At 37.4% G+C, this 19,395-nt stretch overlaps 1 protein-coding gene across 1 annotated transcript in view; it reads right to left on the bottom strand.

The window, feature by feature from the left end:
• The window catches only part of LOC134669882 (dorsal-ventral patterning protein Sog), a 102,527-nt gene that overhangs the window by 42,781 nt on the left and 40,351 nt on the right, over positions 1-19,395 (bottom strand). The window contains exons 2-3 of the mRNA XM_063527500.1: positions 3,143-3,246; positions 2,819-2,948 (exon numbers count right to left, since the gene is read on the bottom strand). Of these exons, the coding sequence (XP_063383570.1) occupies positions 2,819-2,948; positions 3,143-3,246 (234 nt within the window). The remainder of the gene's footprint in view (positions 1-2,818; positions 2,949-3,142; positions 3,247-19,395) is intronic.

Below are 19,395 nucleotides of genomic sequence, written 5' to 3'. Positions count from 1 at the left end.
GTTTATTTCACGGTGCTCACACGCGCATTAGCGGTGGCGGTCGCGCAAGAATTAACCATCTGCTACAATTTGACGATAACATGGTAGCATTTAGGTACCTACATACTTATTAAATCCTCGGACGAAAACGTCACGTAACGTAGTGATGGCACACGTTCGTCGACATTATCGATATTAATTTGCAAAAATGCGTCGGTTGTGAAGTATCGTTCGCTAAAAAGGAGCGCAGACGGCGTCGCGGCGTTCGGGTCGACGTCCGCGCCCGGAATAACCATCAGCACCAGCTATATTTGCAACGGAGGGGGTCGGGGGGCAGCGCGTGCCATTTCTGCAACCGCCCGGTGCATCTGAGTAATGCCATTGTAATGCTCTCTATATAATCGCTGGACGAAGGCAGACGCGGTGTCGGCAGCAGTAGCCGCCATCGCGGACGTAGCTTCCGACCCTCCTGTCATAAGTACCAGAATGAAAAACCTTTAAAGTACCTGAGGAATTTAGTAGATAGGTACACTTTTCTCATTGGTAACACCTAGAGATTTAAAATTACACGGTCTTTATGGTCTTCAGGTCAAATATTGATAACGAGAGGACTTTATTATGACTTACTGCATATTTGTCTGGTGTGCAGTTAGTTACGCTATTTATAGGCAGACTCATATTGTGAGTCGTCGAAAATATGTCAGTTATTTTCGGAAGTCATAAGTACAACCGATTAGACTGAACAGAAATTAGTTTATATTTCAGGTGTCTACATACAGTTAAAATGAATTTTATTTTCTTTTTTTCTTAAATGGTCAAGCTAAATTTATAGATACTTTCTCTCTATAACGTATTTAGCAAAAATTTCGATGGTCATAATCATACCCCTGGGTTTTGGGTGCAGGAATGATTTCATATGTGAAACTTTGTTTATTGTAAAATACCTAACATTTCATTTAATAAAATAGGTAGTAAGATGCTTGGAAATGATTTAATAGTTTCTGTTTCTGTATTGATTGATGAAAAAAACAAGTGAGTGTTAAATTTGTATTAAATCATCAATTCAATTCAATAATAATTCAATTTAATAGTTTTTTTCAATTTATGCATAAATGTGCAAATTCTTATAAAAAGGTGCCACAAAAAGTGAAACGAAACAATCACCCAAAAACCGTAAAAAAAGTCAGTTCAAGTGTGTGAAATGCACAACCATCGACAGATACCTATCTAATGAAATAATGAGATTAGCATTAAGTACAAAGTTGAAGCAAAACTGGCATTCGCCAGGAATATTTCAGACATGTCACAGAAACTTTGGCTATTCGTCAATAAAGTCATCAAGATACCTAAATTAATGAAGTTTATCATTTAATATACAGCATCTTTGTTACAAAGGCCGTCATTTCTTACCTATCGTAGAATTTCTATCGCTATTTTTTGCCACACTGACATTAGATATCAATATTTCAGAAAGTTAAAATAAAGGTTAGTTATTTTTCTTTCAACACTATTCCAATCGGCATCGGCCCACTCGCACCATCCCACTAACCCGGGGTTAAGCGGATAAGCCTTTAACCCAGTATCAAATGGTACCTGGTAACCATGTTAACTTCAGGCTTAACCGATTAACCCCGGGTTAGTGGAATGGTGCAAGTGGGCTTATAATAGCTATATAATAGAGGTGCATAATACTCGTGTATACTTCAGTGATGAGGCATCCGTGGGATCGCGCGGGAACCCACGATGGCCATCATTTGTCATCACTCCTCCTGTCAACCACATACGCATACTTTCTTACGATCCGCAATTACCCTTTAAAGTTCGTAAATTCGCCGATGTTACAAAAAATACCTCCTTAATGGAATGATGAACGACAGTGATGAATAATGGGTAATTTCTTGTGAATAGTTCGGACGAGGCTTTCATCTTAATTTTAGCATTTTTCTTACAACTGTAGATGATATAAGTACGCTCTTCATAGTAATATATTTTATTTATTTCATTTAAAGTTTTTGATGCCGAAGTATCGAATTTCGCAAGACACAACGTCAACCGAAAATGACGATCATCAAAGCCATTATATCTACATACCTACAAAAGTTTATAAACTTGTAAATATATTATGTCGTTCACTCGATTTCCACATGTGTGGATAGTTTTCGCGACAGATGTGCCGTGAGTCACTCGCAAACCTGTTGGCGGCGATATACGTTTCCAATGTAACCGATACTGCAATACATTACGCTAATATTAATAAAAGTCTAGAAGGTATCATAAACCGATCAAGCATCACAGAAGTTGAACAAATATTCGTTAGGTATTATTATTTTAGTCGGTATGTAGTAAGCCGTTCCCGCTCGTGCATCACTTGCGGTATCAAATGACGAGCCGAAAAAATCATGACATCAGTCAGGCATTTAGCTCCAAACAAACGTGACATCATTTAATTAAGAATGATTAGGGCGTAGCACGTCGTCGACGGCAACGCCGGACGCCGCGCAGCAGCGGGCACGCGCGGCCGGCGCCGCCTTCGGAGCGGACCTGCCAGCAGCGATCACCTGACTTATCTCTAATTTCATTATCGTATTTACAATAAAATTATCGCAAAGTGCCTAGTGTAGATAAGCAAACAGAACTCCTGCGCCGCTGTCTCTGTCTAATTAAACGCCGGACCGGCTGGCGCTTGTACATCATTAATTTTCTCCAACTCACCATCTAGATTGGTTTGCCGACTGCTATCTTGATGCTCTTTTGTTATTGTGTGTCCATAAATTATATTATTCTCCACCTAAAGGTCTACGCATAAATCTTACGAGAGGACAATGAATAGTGGACTTACTGTCATCCCCTGGACACGTTTTACAGCACCGGCCGGGTAGCAGCACTGGGGTGTCACAAGACGGCTCCGGACATTCGTTCTTGATATTGCGACAGTGCACTTTTGCCATTACGCGACGTTTCTTTTGAACCTGTGAAAGTACATTTGCCATCATTACCGCAAACGTCCATCGTCAACATTTAACAACATGAGGCTCAGTTGCGTGAAGCGAAATTTACGATATTGAGGTTATGATAGAATTAGTTTAAGTTAAATGTTTATATCTGTTAACGCAGATGAGCTTAATCCTGGTTTACAATTAAAATAACTGTAGTTAATACGTACCGAAACACACTCACATTGGATGCAGTACATAACTCCGAAAGGCGGGCCGAGGTCCGCGAACCATTTGGAGCCCAGCTCCTTAGCTTGCTTGCCGAACTGGCATTCTGCAACAAACACAATTTATTGTAACACGAGAAACAATCGAACCTTTACGGGCGTGTAGCCTAAAATAGGGGTGACAACTGCGGCTTAAGGGCATCTCAGATCGGGTTTTGGTCGTGCCTCGGCGAGCTGTTAAGGAGTCGGCTTCTAAACTAGCTCGAGCGGCCTATGTAAATAGAATAATAACACCTATTTTAATATCACCGACATGGCTTCGTAATTTTAATATTCGTAATTAGCTTCTCCTGGAGAGACAGCCCATTTTGTGTTCAATATTATACTTAGCTATTACCACAGACTTAAAATGATGAGGTTTCTGCTTCGTGATGTTTTATTCGTAGGAGTATATTTTTATTACAATGAAGATATTTAGCAAACAATTCTATTTAGTAACAGATTGGTAGCACATTCATGAAGAAAAATGATGTACATTAAAATACAGAGAAAAAACACTAAATGTGTACAAAGGCGATTGAAAAAAAAAAGAAAAAAAATATTTAATGCAAATAATTAGGGTGCCAATATGATTGTATTGCAGAAGTTACATTTCAAAGCAAATCGGATTCCGACAACATTCATTTTGTGGATTTTTATTTATAAAGCGGACGGTCATTAGATACATATTCCAAAAACCATTAACATTCCCTATATATTTGATGCACAGAACCTTAAGAGATGAATCGATAGACGTCCAGTTTAATTGGAATGGAGTTGTCAATAGAGGCGCCGGCGCAGGCGATTCGGTACCGTAGATAGTTCGCTATCAGATGGCTCAGGTCGATAAGGTGCCCCGTCTTCTATAAATAGCCGTCACTGTTATCTCTCTCGTAACTATTTAATTAACCTCACTCCACGAGTGCACTGATAACCAGACACATTGCGTGAGAACACTATTGATATTAATGTGTTTTATGTTGTTAATGCATTAATTTCTCTATACACTGTGACCCTAAGACATCCCCGGCAATTAGTAAGTAGGTACAGTCAAAGAATTTAATTTACTACCCATTTTGTACTTTGTCACAGTGACAACCGTATGAGGTCTCTAGCGGCTTTCATATTGATTGTCACTGTGACAAAGTACGAAATGGGTCGGAAATTAAATTCTTTGGCTGTACGAGTAGATAAAGAAAATAAATAAATAAAATTAATAAATATTATAGGACATTTTACACGGAAAAAAGGTAAAGGGTATAGAGTATAATTATAATGTTACATATTTTGGATCGTCATTTAAAATACGCACAAAAAAAAAACAAAAAAAGTTAAACTCTTATTTTTTAATGTATATCAGGTCAGGCCTATTCGGATTTCGAGATAATCACAAGATCTAGAGACGATTTAGAGATCAACTAGATCTACATTAAATATCGACTAGATGTGACTTGGATATCTAAGTCATAACTTGTCGAAATCGTTCAAGAGGACCTCCAGAATCGCGGAAACGTCAAATTTGACATATCTACCTTTCAAAATCTTTAAATTATCCATATCGTAACTTGTTGAAGTCTAGTAGAAATCTAATTCATTTTCCGAATCGAGCCGGTTGGTTTTATCTCTTAAACATACCATTACTAACTTTCTAGTCAGTGCGACATTTCTCTTTCAGTACAATCAGTACTTATGTCATTTTTCTTAGTCAAGAATAGACAATTTTAACCTGTCAGGCACATCTAGATGTATTTTATACTGTATGCAATATTATTTGCGTTATTTGACACATTGTGACTGACGTATATAGAGATGTAACTAACCCAAATCGATTGTCACAGCAAGCGATTACGATTGGATGGCACGTAGACTGAGGTATCGAATTGTGACGTATAATGAATTTTTATTTGAGATTTAAATAAAGCTAGAATTATATGGTTTTCCCGCAAGGTAAATGCATTTAATACACCGACCGAGTAGGTCGCACCCATCGTCAAAATCTAAACTAACTGGGGATCTATTTTAAAATTTATTTATGTTATTTCTGTGTCAAATTTGTTGTCTGTTAGGTGACGATAAATATATCCATATTTACAGTTAATTATCCACCTTTTCCTTACTTTTATTAAAAGAAAAATGAAAAATTCATATCGATTTACTTAGACTACTATCGATTCATAACGATGGTGACCGGCCAACCCTAAAATTAAAAAAAAAAAGACGTAGAACGTAAACGTTTGCAGTGCAGTTGTTTTCCTTTGTGATTTCGATGTGCAAGACATTTTACGTAGTATTGCTGTTGTGAGTGACAGACGTCAAATACCGCAAATAATGTTGTATACACTATAAGCACAGTCTATACAGTCTATCGACGAGGGGTGACGGGGGAGGGTCGCGCGCGCACCCAAGCTGCATACATCGCTGTCATCGCATTGTTAGTAGCTCGGTACGCGTCAAAGGCTGTCGGAACACTGTTACTTTTTACACTGTGGTATAAGTATCGAATTGGTTTGTCATGTCGTCATTAAGAGAACAATGATCCTGTTCGATATCGACGCGGCGCGGGCGCACGTAATAAGGAAGGAGGGTGCCGGCGCCGCGATACAGATCAGGATGCTACAATCACGATGTGTAAATCGCTTGCCTGCTGCACTCTATTTACATATTTTATTCTTGTTATTCTTTTCCCTGCCAGGAGCATGAAGCTGATGCAATTTTGCAAATAATAAACAGTACAATACAAACTTTATTCCCAACAATTGCATATAAATGCGTAACCTAAGTAGATATGTAAATGTGGTACTTTGGTAGGTAGTTTCACTATATTTTACTACGGAAAAGTTCTTCTGTATCGAACGTAGCAGCGATTCATTTAAGTAGTAATTACTTCGGAAATCATAAACATTACCTATCGTAAACTTCTCTTTGATTTTTACATCGATTTCCTTGAAGTAATTGACGAATGAAATAACTTACGGTTGTAATGGAGATGATAAATAATATTTTTCAATAACGAATACGAGTGGTGGTGTAGTGCCAAGAAATCAGTACGGCTCCTCCCGGCCAATCAAAGCGACGACGCTGGCATTCGCGCCACCGCTCGCGTCGCGGTTCAAATATCTTTCCCTTAAAGTCTAGGGCCTACCACAACAAACGTCCATTAAATTCTACTCATAAATTTCACTCTGACCCATGCGGTTAAAGTAGGTACCTATAGTTAACGACTTGGCACCCGACCCATAGTGATCCTATTCATGTATTACGTGAGCAAATGAAACGATAGCTCTTTGAAATAATCTTGGCTAAAGAGAACCGTCCCATGTAAATAAGATGTGAAATATTTAGGCATATAAAGAGAGGCGAGACGTCGCGTAACCTTCTCCCGAGTTCTCGGAACCGCTGGCTCAGCGCCAGGCTCAAGCACTTCGCCGGAGAAATGAAGGATTGGCGACGCGCGCCGCGCCGTATGCGCGCCATCGCCGTCTCTGCTTATGGAAAATGGCTTCAATACATTACGCGATGTTTATTTTGAATTCAATATCGGGAAGTTTCCGTCCGTATCGCAGATGCCGATCTGATGACGACTAGTTGCATATTAAATGGATTCATAGTTACGCGCGGCCACTTAGCGCTTAAAACCTGCGAAGCGTGGAGTCTACCACGGCCGCTTGGCTACACTGTGTCATAGATCACAATAAGTATGAGTTACATGTCAAACGGGCAGCATATGGTCGGCTCATTGAAGCGTGCGCGAGTCGCTTCAATAAATATTCTTCGTAAAAGGGTAGAAAGAGGCGTGCGCCGTATTTCAGCGCGTGGGTCGCGCATAAATTGTTCGCGTTCGAATTAGCCTTAAGCAGGATATTTTGACAGTCGCTCGATGCGCTGACTAGTTTACATGCAGGGCGAGTGGGCGAGACCCGCGCAAGGGCACTTCTCAACTTGTCTTTTAATCTAATATTCAAATGGGACGGATGTCTGTCGCTCAGATTCTATCACTGATAATAATTATAGGATAAATAAGGGTAGATACTCTATTTTCATATTTTATTATTGTCAAGTGTCGTTGATACTAGTTATCATATTGGAAGGCCCTGGAGGGAAACTACCTTAAATCCTTAAGCTGACAAAAGAAACAAAACTGCATTCAAAGTATAATGCAGTTTTGTATCGTTTTAAAAATAAAGCAATGTCTCCTTTAAGTAAAATGAGCCAGCTTAAGGATTTAAGGTAGTTTCTCCCCAGGGCCCGACTTATCTTTCCACGCTGTATGTCAGTTGCTATGTGAAAACTCCGAAAAAATGGCTCATTTGTTAATTTAACACTCTAATTATTAGGCACGTTCTTTTACACTGCTTTCATCAACCATAAACATGAGTTTTTCTAGCCGTGTCTGCTACTGGCAGGCATTGGCCGGCACACTGCGGCCCGACGATTATGTCAAGCGAAGAGTATCGGGTGTCACGGCAGGTGCAGTTACTTAATTAGTGCTTATAAGTTTTCACACCGATTTAAACGAATTAATATTAAATTCAATTGAGTAATAAATAAAATAGGTTTTGAAAACACCTGGCGACCTTCGTAATCATTATAGATATCATCATTATTTAGAATTGACCTTGTTCCAAACAATATAATCTTTAAGAACTTAAGAGAAACCTGGTCTCTCCGTCGATACCCTTATGCTGAGGGTTGTGGTCCATTGGATATGATTATATTGGTGCAGCGACGGATTATATTGGTACATTGTACAGCGAAGAGTACCTATTGGATATCACAGCATGTGTAGCGCTTGGACACGGCACCTCTGACCTTACAACAAGCGGCTACTTTTATTAATTAGAAAAAGATAGACAACAGTTGTCTGAGTCACACACATTTTCATTAATGTACACGAACTAAATACCTACAATGTTAAACGTATAACGATAAAAAAAGTTGAATATAGTGTCGTCTAGTAATTATAACTATATTATTTAGTATTAATTGTTTTTAGCTTCACTTCATAGGCACAAGCAATGATAATTTATGCATAATTCTCCTACAAACGACATAACATTGATGGCATAAATGGTACAAATAAAGTACAGTTGCTCCAGTGACTTGGTTATTAGTATTCAGAAGACGGACTCCGTGTTTAATTTCTGCAGTATAGGTACAAGCATGTCAGAAATACAATGAAGTTTTTTGTGGTATAATAGAATTCAAAGGTATGTGCCCATGTTAAGCGCCAGATCCCGATGTGAGTACCTGTAAAGATTCTAGATATGCGGCCGCCAATTATTTCATAACTATTTTTTTCAAGCATCTGATCTGATAGTGATAAATAAGATAAAAATAAACCTAAAATATAGGTTGGTACAAATACTACAAAGAAGTACAACTCCTATATAGGTACTGCAAAAACTCCGTTAGCAACTTAATACATATACAGTAGTTCATTATTGTTTTCCATTGTATTTTCTCAGAAACATTCATATGCGCTCCACTCACTATCAGTATAATGTCATTATTTTGACATTTCTTCAAAAATATTAAAAATGTTTAATAACTTCATTATCGTCCATCATTCTTTCTGTCATTTCTGATTCCATCATTCTAACCAATTCACTGTCAGTATAATGTCATTTCTAGTATCATTACTTTGACATAACTCCAATACTGACGGAAATTATTAAAATAAACTTCATTACTTGCCGTCATTCCTTCATGACACTCCCTACACTATCACTAAAAACGTCATATCGTCAAAGTAATGTCAGTATCCATGATAGTGTCGGGGCCGTAATAGGTATTTGTCATGCTACTTCAGTCAACCTCAGTACTTTTTGTACCGAGACTGACTGAAATATCAAGACACATTCGTACGTTTTCGTGAAAATACGATGGAAAATAATTATGTAAGTATTACAATCTACATCTATAAGTTTTTGTCGCTCCATTTTTCTGGATGTCGTTACAAAGTAAGTACCTAACATAGTCATAGTCACTTAACTTATTTTTCTAATTTTAATCACTCATAACTAGAAATAAAAAATACCTAGATACCACTTTACAGATAAGTAAATCACTATAAAATAGGCAACAATCTTTCCTTTAAAAATGTTTGACTTAGTGCAGATACACTGTGTTTGTGGTCAGAACATAGTATAAGGGCCACACAATTAACACAATAGTGTTTGGATTGCTCGTATTAATCACTAAATGCATTATTTCGACTAATAACTACCTACTTAAGAAAGACGACAAGCGGTCTGTGGTGTTTCATTAATTTTCATAAGACAACTCGCACCTGTGGACGTAACGACGCTTCTCCGGTTTCAAACACACATAATTAACTACCATATAAATAAAATTATACTTTATCATCAACTACGACACAAATGGTAAAAGAGTAAATGCACACCACCTGTTTAAACTGTTTCTATTACACATAGTATGTAAAACAAATCACATTAGCATAGTACCTATCATGAAATATAAACATCATTTCGCGTTGCTCGAAGTACAAATCTTGCGAGTATTCGAATAACACAACGTACGCAAATAATTTATGTTATTTATTATGTATTTTCAAACAAACATAAAAATATTTTATTGGTCTACCGTACCAAAAATGTTGCCAAAACATAAATTCCTCATTATGTCTAATCGCCAATTCCATTAATAACAACAACTGCAGGACTTGTTATAAACCAGACTATTAAAAAGAATATTCGCTTGTTTGTTTTATTTTGTTGATAGGTCATAATCATAATCCAGTTATTTGTTCGTAGTTTCTAGGAATTATCAAGAAAATACTACGCATCTAATAGCTACGGTAAATATTATAACAGGTAGTGATTAATTGGTTATTTAAAAAGTCGCCTACTCGAGCATGTTTTTAATTTTTGTTGACGTAGAATTTGTCTAATGTATATTATAAGTAAATTCATTTACAACGCTCGAAACTGACTCGCGAAAAGAATTAGAACATTCCGGCGATAATAATCTTATTCAAATATGTAGTTAGGAAAAGCCCGAGCTAAAATTTAAATTTTATATGGATTTTGGCAGAGTAATGTCTATTTATTAATATTTTTACGGCAACGTATACACTCGTACATAAGAATAAGCTCGAAACTGAACTAGAACGTGCCTGTTCCATATTTAGTAATACAATGAGCTATGGTTTGGCCACTATATCAACTATACCTACATAAGAATCATCCAAATATATTTAATTCCAATCTAAGAATAGTTCTTTAAATGTTCAATTGAGAATTAATCTCCAGACCTTTGACCTCCAGACTCTTCCTCAACTATGTAGTATCAGGTAAAACTGTCTGCTACTGGTACTGGCTATCACATGGGTCGCTGTATGGCCGGTAGCCTCGCAATCGCAACACTCGCTGGCGGGCAAGGCTGACGGCAGTCGCCTTCCTGCTTCTTTCATGTACGTGTTGATATCCAATTGTTTGGATTATTTGTAGGTATTACTAAAATGATCCCCATAGTCAATGGCACATCTGAAGCCGTTCATCTTGATAGTAGGAAGGATAATCATAATACAGGTTATATTTCGGACCACTTTTGTTACTACCAAAGTTCGCTTGATATGTCGAAAGTTTACACAAAATGAATATCAGTTTATTTTAATAAATATGTACATATTTAAAAATAAACTAAAAATAACGAAGTTAAATATTTCATGAACAAACCTGTGCTCTATAATATGTAAACAAAAGATTTGATGATGGTGAAAGTGAGAAAAGGGACGTACAGTTACCAAGACAAGCCAATATATTTGTTTTTTGCAAACTTATTTAGTTAGTCCATTCGAAGTCGATTGATTTTTTATGACTCTTTTAACAGAAAGATAACTACAGTCATGGAACTCGTGTAAGTTAAAAGCAACTGTTCTGGTGCCGCTACTTCATTCAGAAGACTGATCATGTCATTTTTATGATACAATGTAAGTTTAGATTGGCCTCTTTGATATTGTAGAAATATGAGTACACAGTTTTTTTCTTAATCTACGTACCCTGAACAAAACTAGGGATTAGTTATTTCAAATTTCAGCCTATTTTATAACCGTTGCACAGTTTATGACACTTTAATTTTCTACTATTAGTTAAATCAAATAAATAGTTATAATTTCATCGCCGGCAGATCGTAATATCCCGTTTCGAAGCTACTTCTTAAATTACGTCAGAATCGTGCAATTATAAACTCATCGTTACCTATTACCACATATAAGCAACGTCCTCGGCCGAGTCTGTCTATCTATTAGTTCTTCATAGTTAGGTATACATACTTGGAAACTACCTCTATAAATACTATATAGTTTTAGAAGCGTGGTTAGGTAACTGTTACTTATATACTTTATTATTATGATTTATATGGCATGATATCGGTACATAATTAAATGTGCAGATATAGGTAGGTATACTTAATTATGAAAATTAAAATCTCAAAATATCGCGGTCCTTAAGTATCATCGGGTACTACATAAGTAGGTTTTGTACGAATAAATATTAAATTCCTATTGCATATACAAAAACATATCGCTATAAAACTGTGCGGACTTGCCCCATGTTTATTATTATAGACTTCATTGAGCGGGCCGGCGCCTGCTTGTCGCAATTGTGACTGGTTCTTCTCGTTCTAAATGTCCATAATTCAACATATACATATGTTTATTTCCAGTGTTTCTTGATTAAAATGCAAGAAGGCGACGCAAAGGCCATATACATTGTCGAACCAATTAGTAGGAGCCATGAAAATCACATAAATCATTCTTCTTCCTTATCGAGCGTTTTAGTTGACCGCCGACGTGATCTTTATACTCTTATAATTTTTGGATGACTTATATTGAGACAGTTTTACGAGGTGTAGACAGTTTAAGTGGTACAAGATATCTGCTTTTAAGCCTTTGCCTCAAGCGCCTTATCGAAAACCTTTGAAATGATTGAATTGGAGTTTCCTTTACATCATACTTAAATTACTTGAATTAAGTTTTTTAATGAGAATATTTTCCTTGATTTTAACATGGAAGCGTCCAGGAGAAAATCGTGGACGGAAGCCAACTTCCTAACAAAAATATCACGTATAATTTATTATTCTACGAATGCCTCAGTAGTGAGCGTATCGTACGGTTGCACCTCATAAAAACATACTTATAAAATATTCGCTAGTATGTCGTGTCGCGACCACGCCACCCAGCCACCGATTTAGCCTCTATGCATACTTTCCACGTCCAGATAAAATATAATTCTATCCGTCATTTTAGAATAGCTTTGTCTGAACACTGATGAAACATTCCTATGAAAATAGATCGCGAATAACGAAAAGACAAGGTCGTCTCAATGATAATATTGTTACAATTGAACAGATTTAAATGAAAGACAATGACAATAGTCAGATAATGCGTAGAACACAATTCGCTAGGCGTAATACGTTCGCCAAGACCACGACCTACGACACAAAATCGCTTTACGACATAACTAGCAGTAAGGTAAGACCATTCGCTCCCGCTACCTAACTACAGTAACTACTGCGCTAAGCGATAATAAGTGGAGCCGACATATCCTCTTACGTTTCCATCCATATAAGTCTCATAATGTCGTTTCAAGTAATCCAATTAAGACCTCTAACTTGAGGATTGGACTAGAAGGGACGATGTGCCGACGGGATTACTATGTACATCTCTAGAGTAACGCCCACCAATCTATTTTAATTGTATCTACCAACAAACTTATCAATTAGACGGCAAGAATGCAAATTTAATTGCGACAGGGTCGCTGTCCTTAGGGTTACCGCACGCCAACGAGCATTTTAAACCTTATTCAGAGTAATATTATATAGTCGTCGACCAGGACATGATTTTATGATTTACAACTCCTATTACTTACAACGTTTGTACAGCGTTCTCCTATATTACAAGTTTATGGTAAAAAATTGACGCGTGCAGGTGCGATAACCCTCACAGAACAACATTGTCGATGGCAATAATATTGGCTCACACGACGGTCTAACCACTTACATGCATTGCATTACGCTGGCTAGTTTATTATGACTAACTGGCTTTTCTTCTATGTTAATGTCGCGTACGATTTTTCTAAAGGGATTTCACATGCCAACAAAAGTAAACACTCAAGATTTATCACTTTTCCGGCTCAGAAGTACTTTGTCGAGACTACGTTATTGCCATTCCAAAATTACTTTGTGACATTTTTATATAGCGTACGTAACGATCCCGCATCGTGACAAGTTGTATACACAACGTATTTAGATAATCCTGAATTTCCAGACAAGACGATGAACTCAAACGAAAACAATATTTGGGTGTGAAGATCGGGAGCACGAGTCTCGGCGCCGCTATCTGCACACGACTACCTATATACCACACCACAAGTATAGAACTATAGGTGTGTATAACAACCGTGCCGACCGCGCCGTCGCGACTGTTGACTTTTCACGAGGTTTTTCAGCGTGGTTTGATAGGACGCTCGACGGAGCGCGATGAGACGAGCGTGGGTATGGCCCCGTTTCCTGGGCTAAATATAATTTCACTTGATCATTTAATTATGTGGAGATTAATGGGCGAGCTGAGATGCCAACTTCGCGTTAATAAACTGTACGATATGGCGTAAACCATTTACTATGGAACTGACGAGACATTGTTGCACATTGTTTATGTTGCCAGTTTGGCGTTTACAGCTCGCACTCGATGTAGAAGGAATCCACTATGACTTACAATTTCACTACCAAAGCAAAGCTTTGTGGATCAGACACTGGCGAAAAAGAGGCTTCGGATTTTAACATGATAATACCAAAAACAAGGAATTCTAAGTGGCGGGCATTTTTTTAAGTAATTAATAAAAACTATAGATTAAATGCAAAATATGTAATAAAGAGTTATATTAAATAGGTAGAGGTACGGCCAGCGAACGAAAAGTCTTCTAGAAATCGATTTTTACTCATGTCGTTTCGGATATGGGTGAATATGGTATCGATGCATTCAATGTAAGGCCCTGAACACAAATATATATATATGAGATGACAAGCGCGAAAGTGGTGGGGGTAGTTGCTGTGACGTCATACAAGTCGGCAGTACAAACTTTTTGATTTTCTTTTGAACATACCACTTGGGGAACCAAATCAAAGGGCTTTGTGAGTAGATCACTAATATATAACATACTGTAACATTTTCAATACCGCTCGGCGTGTGGCCCGCCAAAACTATGCCTCAAGCAAAGCAAACTTCACCACACTACTAGAGGCCATTCAGAATAGGCACCTACATATTATATTAATCTGTTTACGTTTCCTCTTGCACTCATAAATGAGTATGAGATACCCAGCGATTTATTATATCTATATATTTTTAGCTGAATGCGTCTACTAGGCAGATGCAGTTTTGGATAATGTGGGCTTGCTCAACAGTCTAAATATTGTCCAACACATTAACTATTATTAGCGACCACGTTCTTACAAACCCACGAAACTAACCGTTTAGATATTAATAGGTATACTTAAATTGTTAGGAAGGCCATTTTAATAAATAGGTACTTTTTCTTTTTCACTTTTTGGTATCTGGAAGTAAAAGGAATACCGATTTTGAAAAATGCGTTTTTTTTTGTCATTCTCTTGTGTTCTGATAAGAATCCAAATAACTACCTTCATCTATACTAAATTTTTATGAAAATTGGTTTGGTCATATTTGCAGTACCTACCAGTGGCCTATTTTATAAAGCTACAACACATAGGGTTAGAAAGTGACTTCCGCTTGTAAATTGTAACTTGTAGCTTTATAAAATAGGCCACTGGAGTTTCTATAAATTAATGGGACTGTTTATTTCTACTTTGTAAGATCATGACTAAGGAGGAAAAAATCTCTGTTTCCAATTCACGATAATTTTGCATAAGTATACCTTAGGCCTTCATTTATTATTTAAGACGGCTATAAAAACATCTCAATACAATAATCCGTTCTGGATTAAGTTTTAATCCTAATTTATATCTCTGGCATGGCAGAAATAACAGACAGACCCAATCACCCAGAAACGGTATAATACATGTATCTAGTGTGTGCAGAGGGCCTACCGCGAACAACGTTCGACGTGTTGCCTCTCTGTCGCACTTGTAAATTCGTACGTAAGTGTGACAGGGAGGCAACACGTCGAACGTAGTTCGCGGTAGACCCTCTGAGTGGTCTGCATTCATAAACAAAATATCAGTATAATATCAATGTAAAACCGAATCAAAATAAATATTAAGTAATGCATTTACGCTAGAACGTCTATTGTTGAACGTATACTATTCGTAAGCATTATGAAAATCAATATTTTTTAAATTATATTTAATAAACTTTTCTAGCAAATAGTGTTGTCACCACAATATATTTTTTGTTTGGCTATCTTCAAATAGGTATAGGTGTACAAATTGATAGCTGACTTTCGATACGATGCTTGGTTTTTAAGATAGTTGACTCGCTAAAAAAGTTACTTTATTCACAATACTTATTCCGACAAAATGCTGTAAGAAAAAGAAATGCTAATATGTATATTTTATACGTACAAGTATTATAATTTGTAATTTCTTATAGTAAATGAGAGGAAAACACAAGTATATACGGCGAGCACCATATTTTGAATTTTGATTACGTGCCTCGTGCAGATATAGAGTAAATAAAGATTATTTACTTAATTGACAATTAATATATTCAGCAAAGTGATTAAACAAGCGATATATTACTTTCCGGAGTAGATCCGTAACGGATAAGCGATAATAAAGATTGCAAATACATCTAATCAACCATTCACAAACGTGTTACGAAATCGTTAATTACAGCAATCTCATCAAGTCATCAAGATAATATACGTACTAGTAGGTATTATAAACAAAAAATATTCGCGGTAAAGATTAAATTACTCTTAAACATTTTAATAAACTCTACCAAAACTGGCAGTACTGCACCACTGGCACCACAAGCAGGCAGTACTGCACCAATGTAAACACCGTCTTTGAATATCTGTCCCAGATTTTCCTTTTAAGAATAGGTACTTTATTAAGAAATTATAATATTTATTACTTAAATAGTCGCATTAATTTTCCAAAGTCGTCCGAGACTCAGCGGCGCAGTCGCAACCGAAATGTTAAAAGCATTATTTATTCATGTTTAGTTGGTGACAGAACTCCTCTTCGCCTCAGGACGGCCTAATTAAAATTTAAATTTGGAACTCGACTTGAGGTAGCTTATCCCCGAAACATAGTCAGATATATTGTGTGCGCCTCTTCGAAAAATATTTTGGCTACAAATTAAATACCTGAACATTGTGCTATTGGTATATTCCTTACTGTTAAAATTCATTTGATTTCATTTTTATTGACACATTTCTGAATTGAGACGAAATTTACTCCTCTCCGATAAAATTAGATTAAGACAAGTATTGTAATGGAAAAATATTTAGATAACAAAATACTTCTATGAAGCCGGACGGGCGATTAAATCTGTATCTCGAATAGTGTCGATGGACTGTCAAGTTGGCAGCGATTCGTTGCCAGGGAGATAGGTCTGAATCCCTTCGAAACCAGTTCGATCGACAACTAGTTCTTACCAAAATAATTATTATCATTCTCCATGAACGGGTAGGAATGTATAGATTGTCGAGTCTTCCTTTCCCTTTCCTAAAAAATATCATACCGTGCTTGTCCAGCAGCGTTTACCACGCTCTGTTCTAATTTCCGTATTTAGAATTTCACGTCAGTTTTGTTAAATGCCTGGGGATTGTAACCCTGGCAACATCGAAGAGGAGGCACCGAGGGGAGAGTGATTCGGCCATTTTGGGACTTGGATTTTCTTCCCCGACCTAGCCAGGCTCGGCTTTATATTAAATAATTGGGACAACGTTCTCATCTTTGGTAAGTAATCTTACATTCGTTTGTGAAGACCGTGAAATTCGGAATCTGTTGTTGGATTATGCGATTATTGACGTGAACCGTTTATTTCAGCCTGCCCTCAGGTGTACCTTGAGGTTAACCCGTTTCCCGAAAGGGCGAACCAGGAGCGTTCTGGGCACTTCGGAGTTGATATTCGATCACTCATAAACCCCGGCAAGACGATTTTCCTCCGACAGGTAAGGCGTCGTTCATATACTTTTGTCAGAAATTGTATGGCGTGCCATGCGGCCACATAAAAGTATCCCGCGTAGCGCTGAATTCTATACTGTAATATAACCCCAAAGGGTTACGCATGGAAACCCTTGTTCCTATGTGAAACGGACTCTCACGTGGCACGGACCACAGATTCTTGGCGTGACCTGAGCCAGTGGAACTAATCCCGTACCCGGAATTTTCCAGGAGGTGTCTACTAGGGGCGCGGCCTTTGGTAGGCCAGATTCTGTGCCAGTCGACCTGTGCAGCTGGCCCCGCCAGAGTCGGAGCTATTGGAACCTCCGGCCATCTGGTCGAGAGAGAGCCGTCGACTGTCGCTACAGTGCAGCTAAGCCTTTCACTACTTTTTCCTAAACTGCGATTTTGGACTATTCACCTTTTAGTATTAACTATCCAATAGCGCAATCGACCAAGTATCACCAACAATAATTAAAACCCGGTTAGATAAATATAAATTTAGTTTATTATCAATAAGTCGTTAAGTAGTGTTTAAGCTCAAAAGTGTAAACTTAACCAGGCCGGCAATTAAATTGTACCTGTCCACTATCGGGTTGTTTGTTTTATCCCCTTCAGGACCCTTAGTTTAAAAATAAAGTATTACAGTATCCTAATTATTACGTTTATGTACAATTTTAACCTTTACTTCTACAATTCTCCTAACAGCCGTAACTATATAAATATGTACCATTGAGTACCCACTGCCTCTAGTCGGACCTTGGCTTACCTATTACCATACGTATAAGCAGATTCAATACGTTAGGTATGTAGGTACATAGGTATGCATAGGTGCAATAACTCTAGGCTGACATTAAACAGTAAACAAGACGTAAAAGAAACCCGACGACATGGTGTCGGTGACGTGTGTTCGTAGGTCGGACAAAGAGAAAATAATAGACAGTGTCTCGTCACAGCAAAGAAACTAGTACTTAATACTTTTACCTATTAGGTACCTACTAGCTTTATCCGTTAAAAGCTTTTAACCCCATATAGGTACCTATACCTCTAGTCTAGAGGACGAATTTCGAATAAAAAGATTTACTTAGTACGCCTCCACAGCGTTTGAAAAATATGTATTTCTGATTTGAAACTCCTACTGATTTATGCTGTATTTTGTCATTGGATAAGTAAACAATACATATATGCGTTACTCGAATATTACAGATGTTATAGTGAGTTGTCACAGAAATCAATCTGTTTTGATAATTCGTGGACTAATCATAATTATTAGAATAGGTACTTTAGAAATATCTAGGCCCCTGGGTCTGCGTTGATCAATATTTTTGAGACAGCTCCGAAAAACGGTACGGTCAGTCGATAAAATACTAATATGATCATTTTATGTCCTACTCATGTATGTTAATGGGGTAATATGATAAAATCTGAAAAATTACCCTAGGTCTACCCCCTCTTAAGAGGTGAAGACGTGTTAATGTAAGCCGCGCCGCCCAACTTTGAGTAATATTGGTGCAGTGGTGTATCGGTGACGCTCCGGGATTTGAATACAATGCCGCGATAGCTCAGCTGCCATGCCAAGCGTACTAGCCGTAACAACATTTATAAACTTGTTCAACTTTGTTACTTATTGTATGAGTATAAGGTATAAAATTGAACGATAGATCGAATTTGTATAGGGCGGTTATGCTCACCGTGGCAGTCAGGGCCGCCTGCGTGCGCGCATGCATAATCTTCGCGTTCATTTCAAATCTGCCACATTCTCTGTATGACTGATCAGTGTGCTCCGCGATCAAACAGACATAGGTCCTGCCTACGCATACTATTAATGTGACAGCCCTTGATGGCTCTACGGCGGTTTTGTTTTAAAAATTGATACCATTCATATGAACGACATTCCGATGCAAACGTATGTTAATTTTCTGCGAGATTATTCTTGGGAACAATGATAAGATAGGATAATATGGAAAATGTGTTATTTCCATTTTATGTCTCGATTAAAAGGGACACAGTGTACCTATTGTAATAATCATTATAAAAAATTCAATATCAAATAATAAAAGTGCCTAATATTTAATTTAGGCATTATCGTTAAAATATAACACATCAGC

Source organism: Cydia fagiglandana, chromosome 13 (genome assembly GCF_963556715.1).
Source record: "Cydia fagiglandana chromosome 13, ilCydFagi1.1, whole genome shotgun sequence".
Lineage (NCBI taxonomy): Eukaryota > Metazoa > Arthropoda > Insecta > Lepidoptera > Tortricidae > Cydia > Cydia fagiglandana.
Note: the sequence above shows the minus strand (reverse complement) of the source record. Positions and strands in the feature narration are given on the sequence as shown.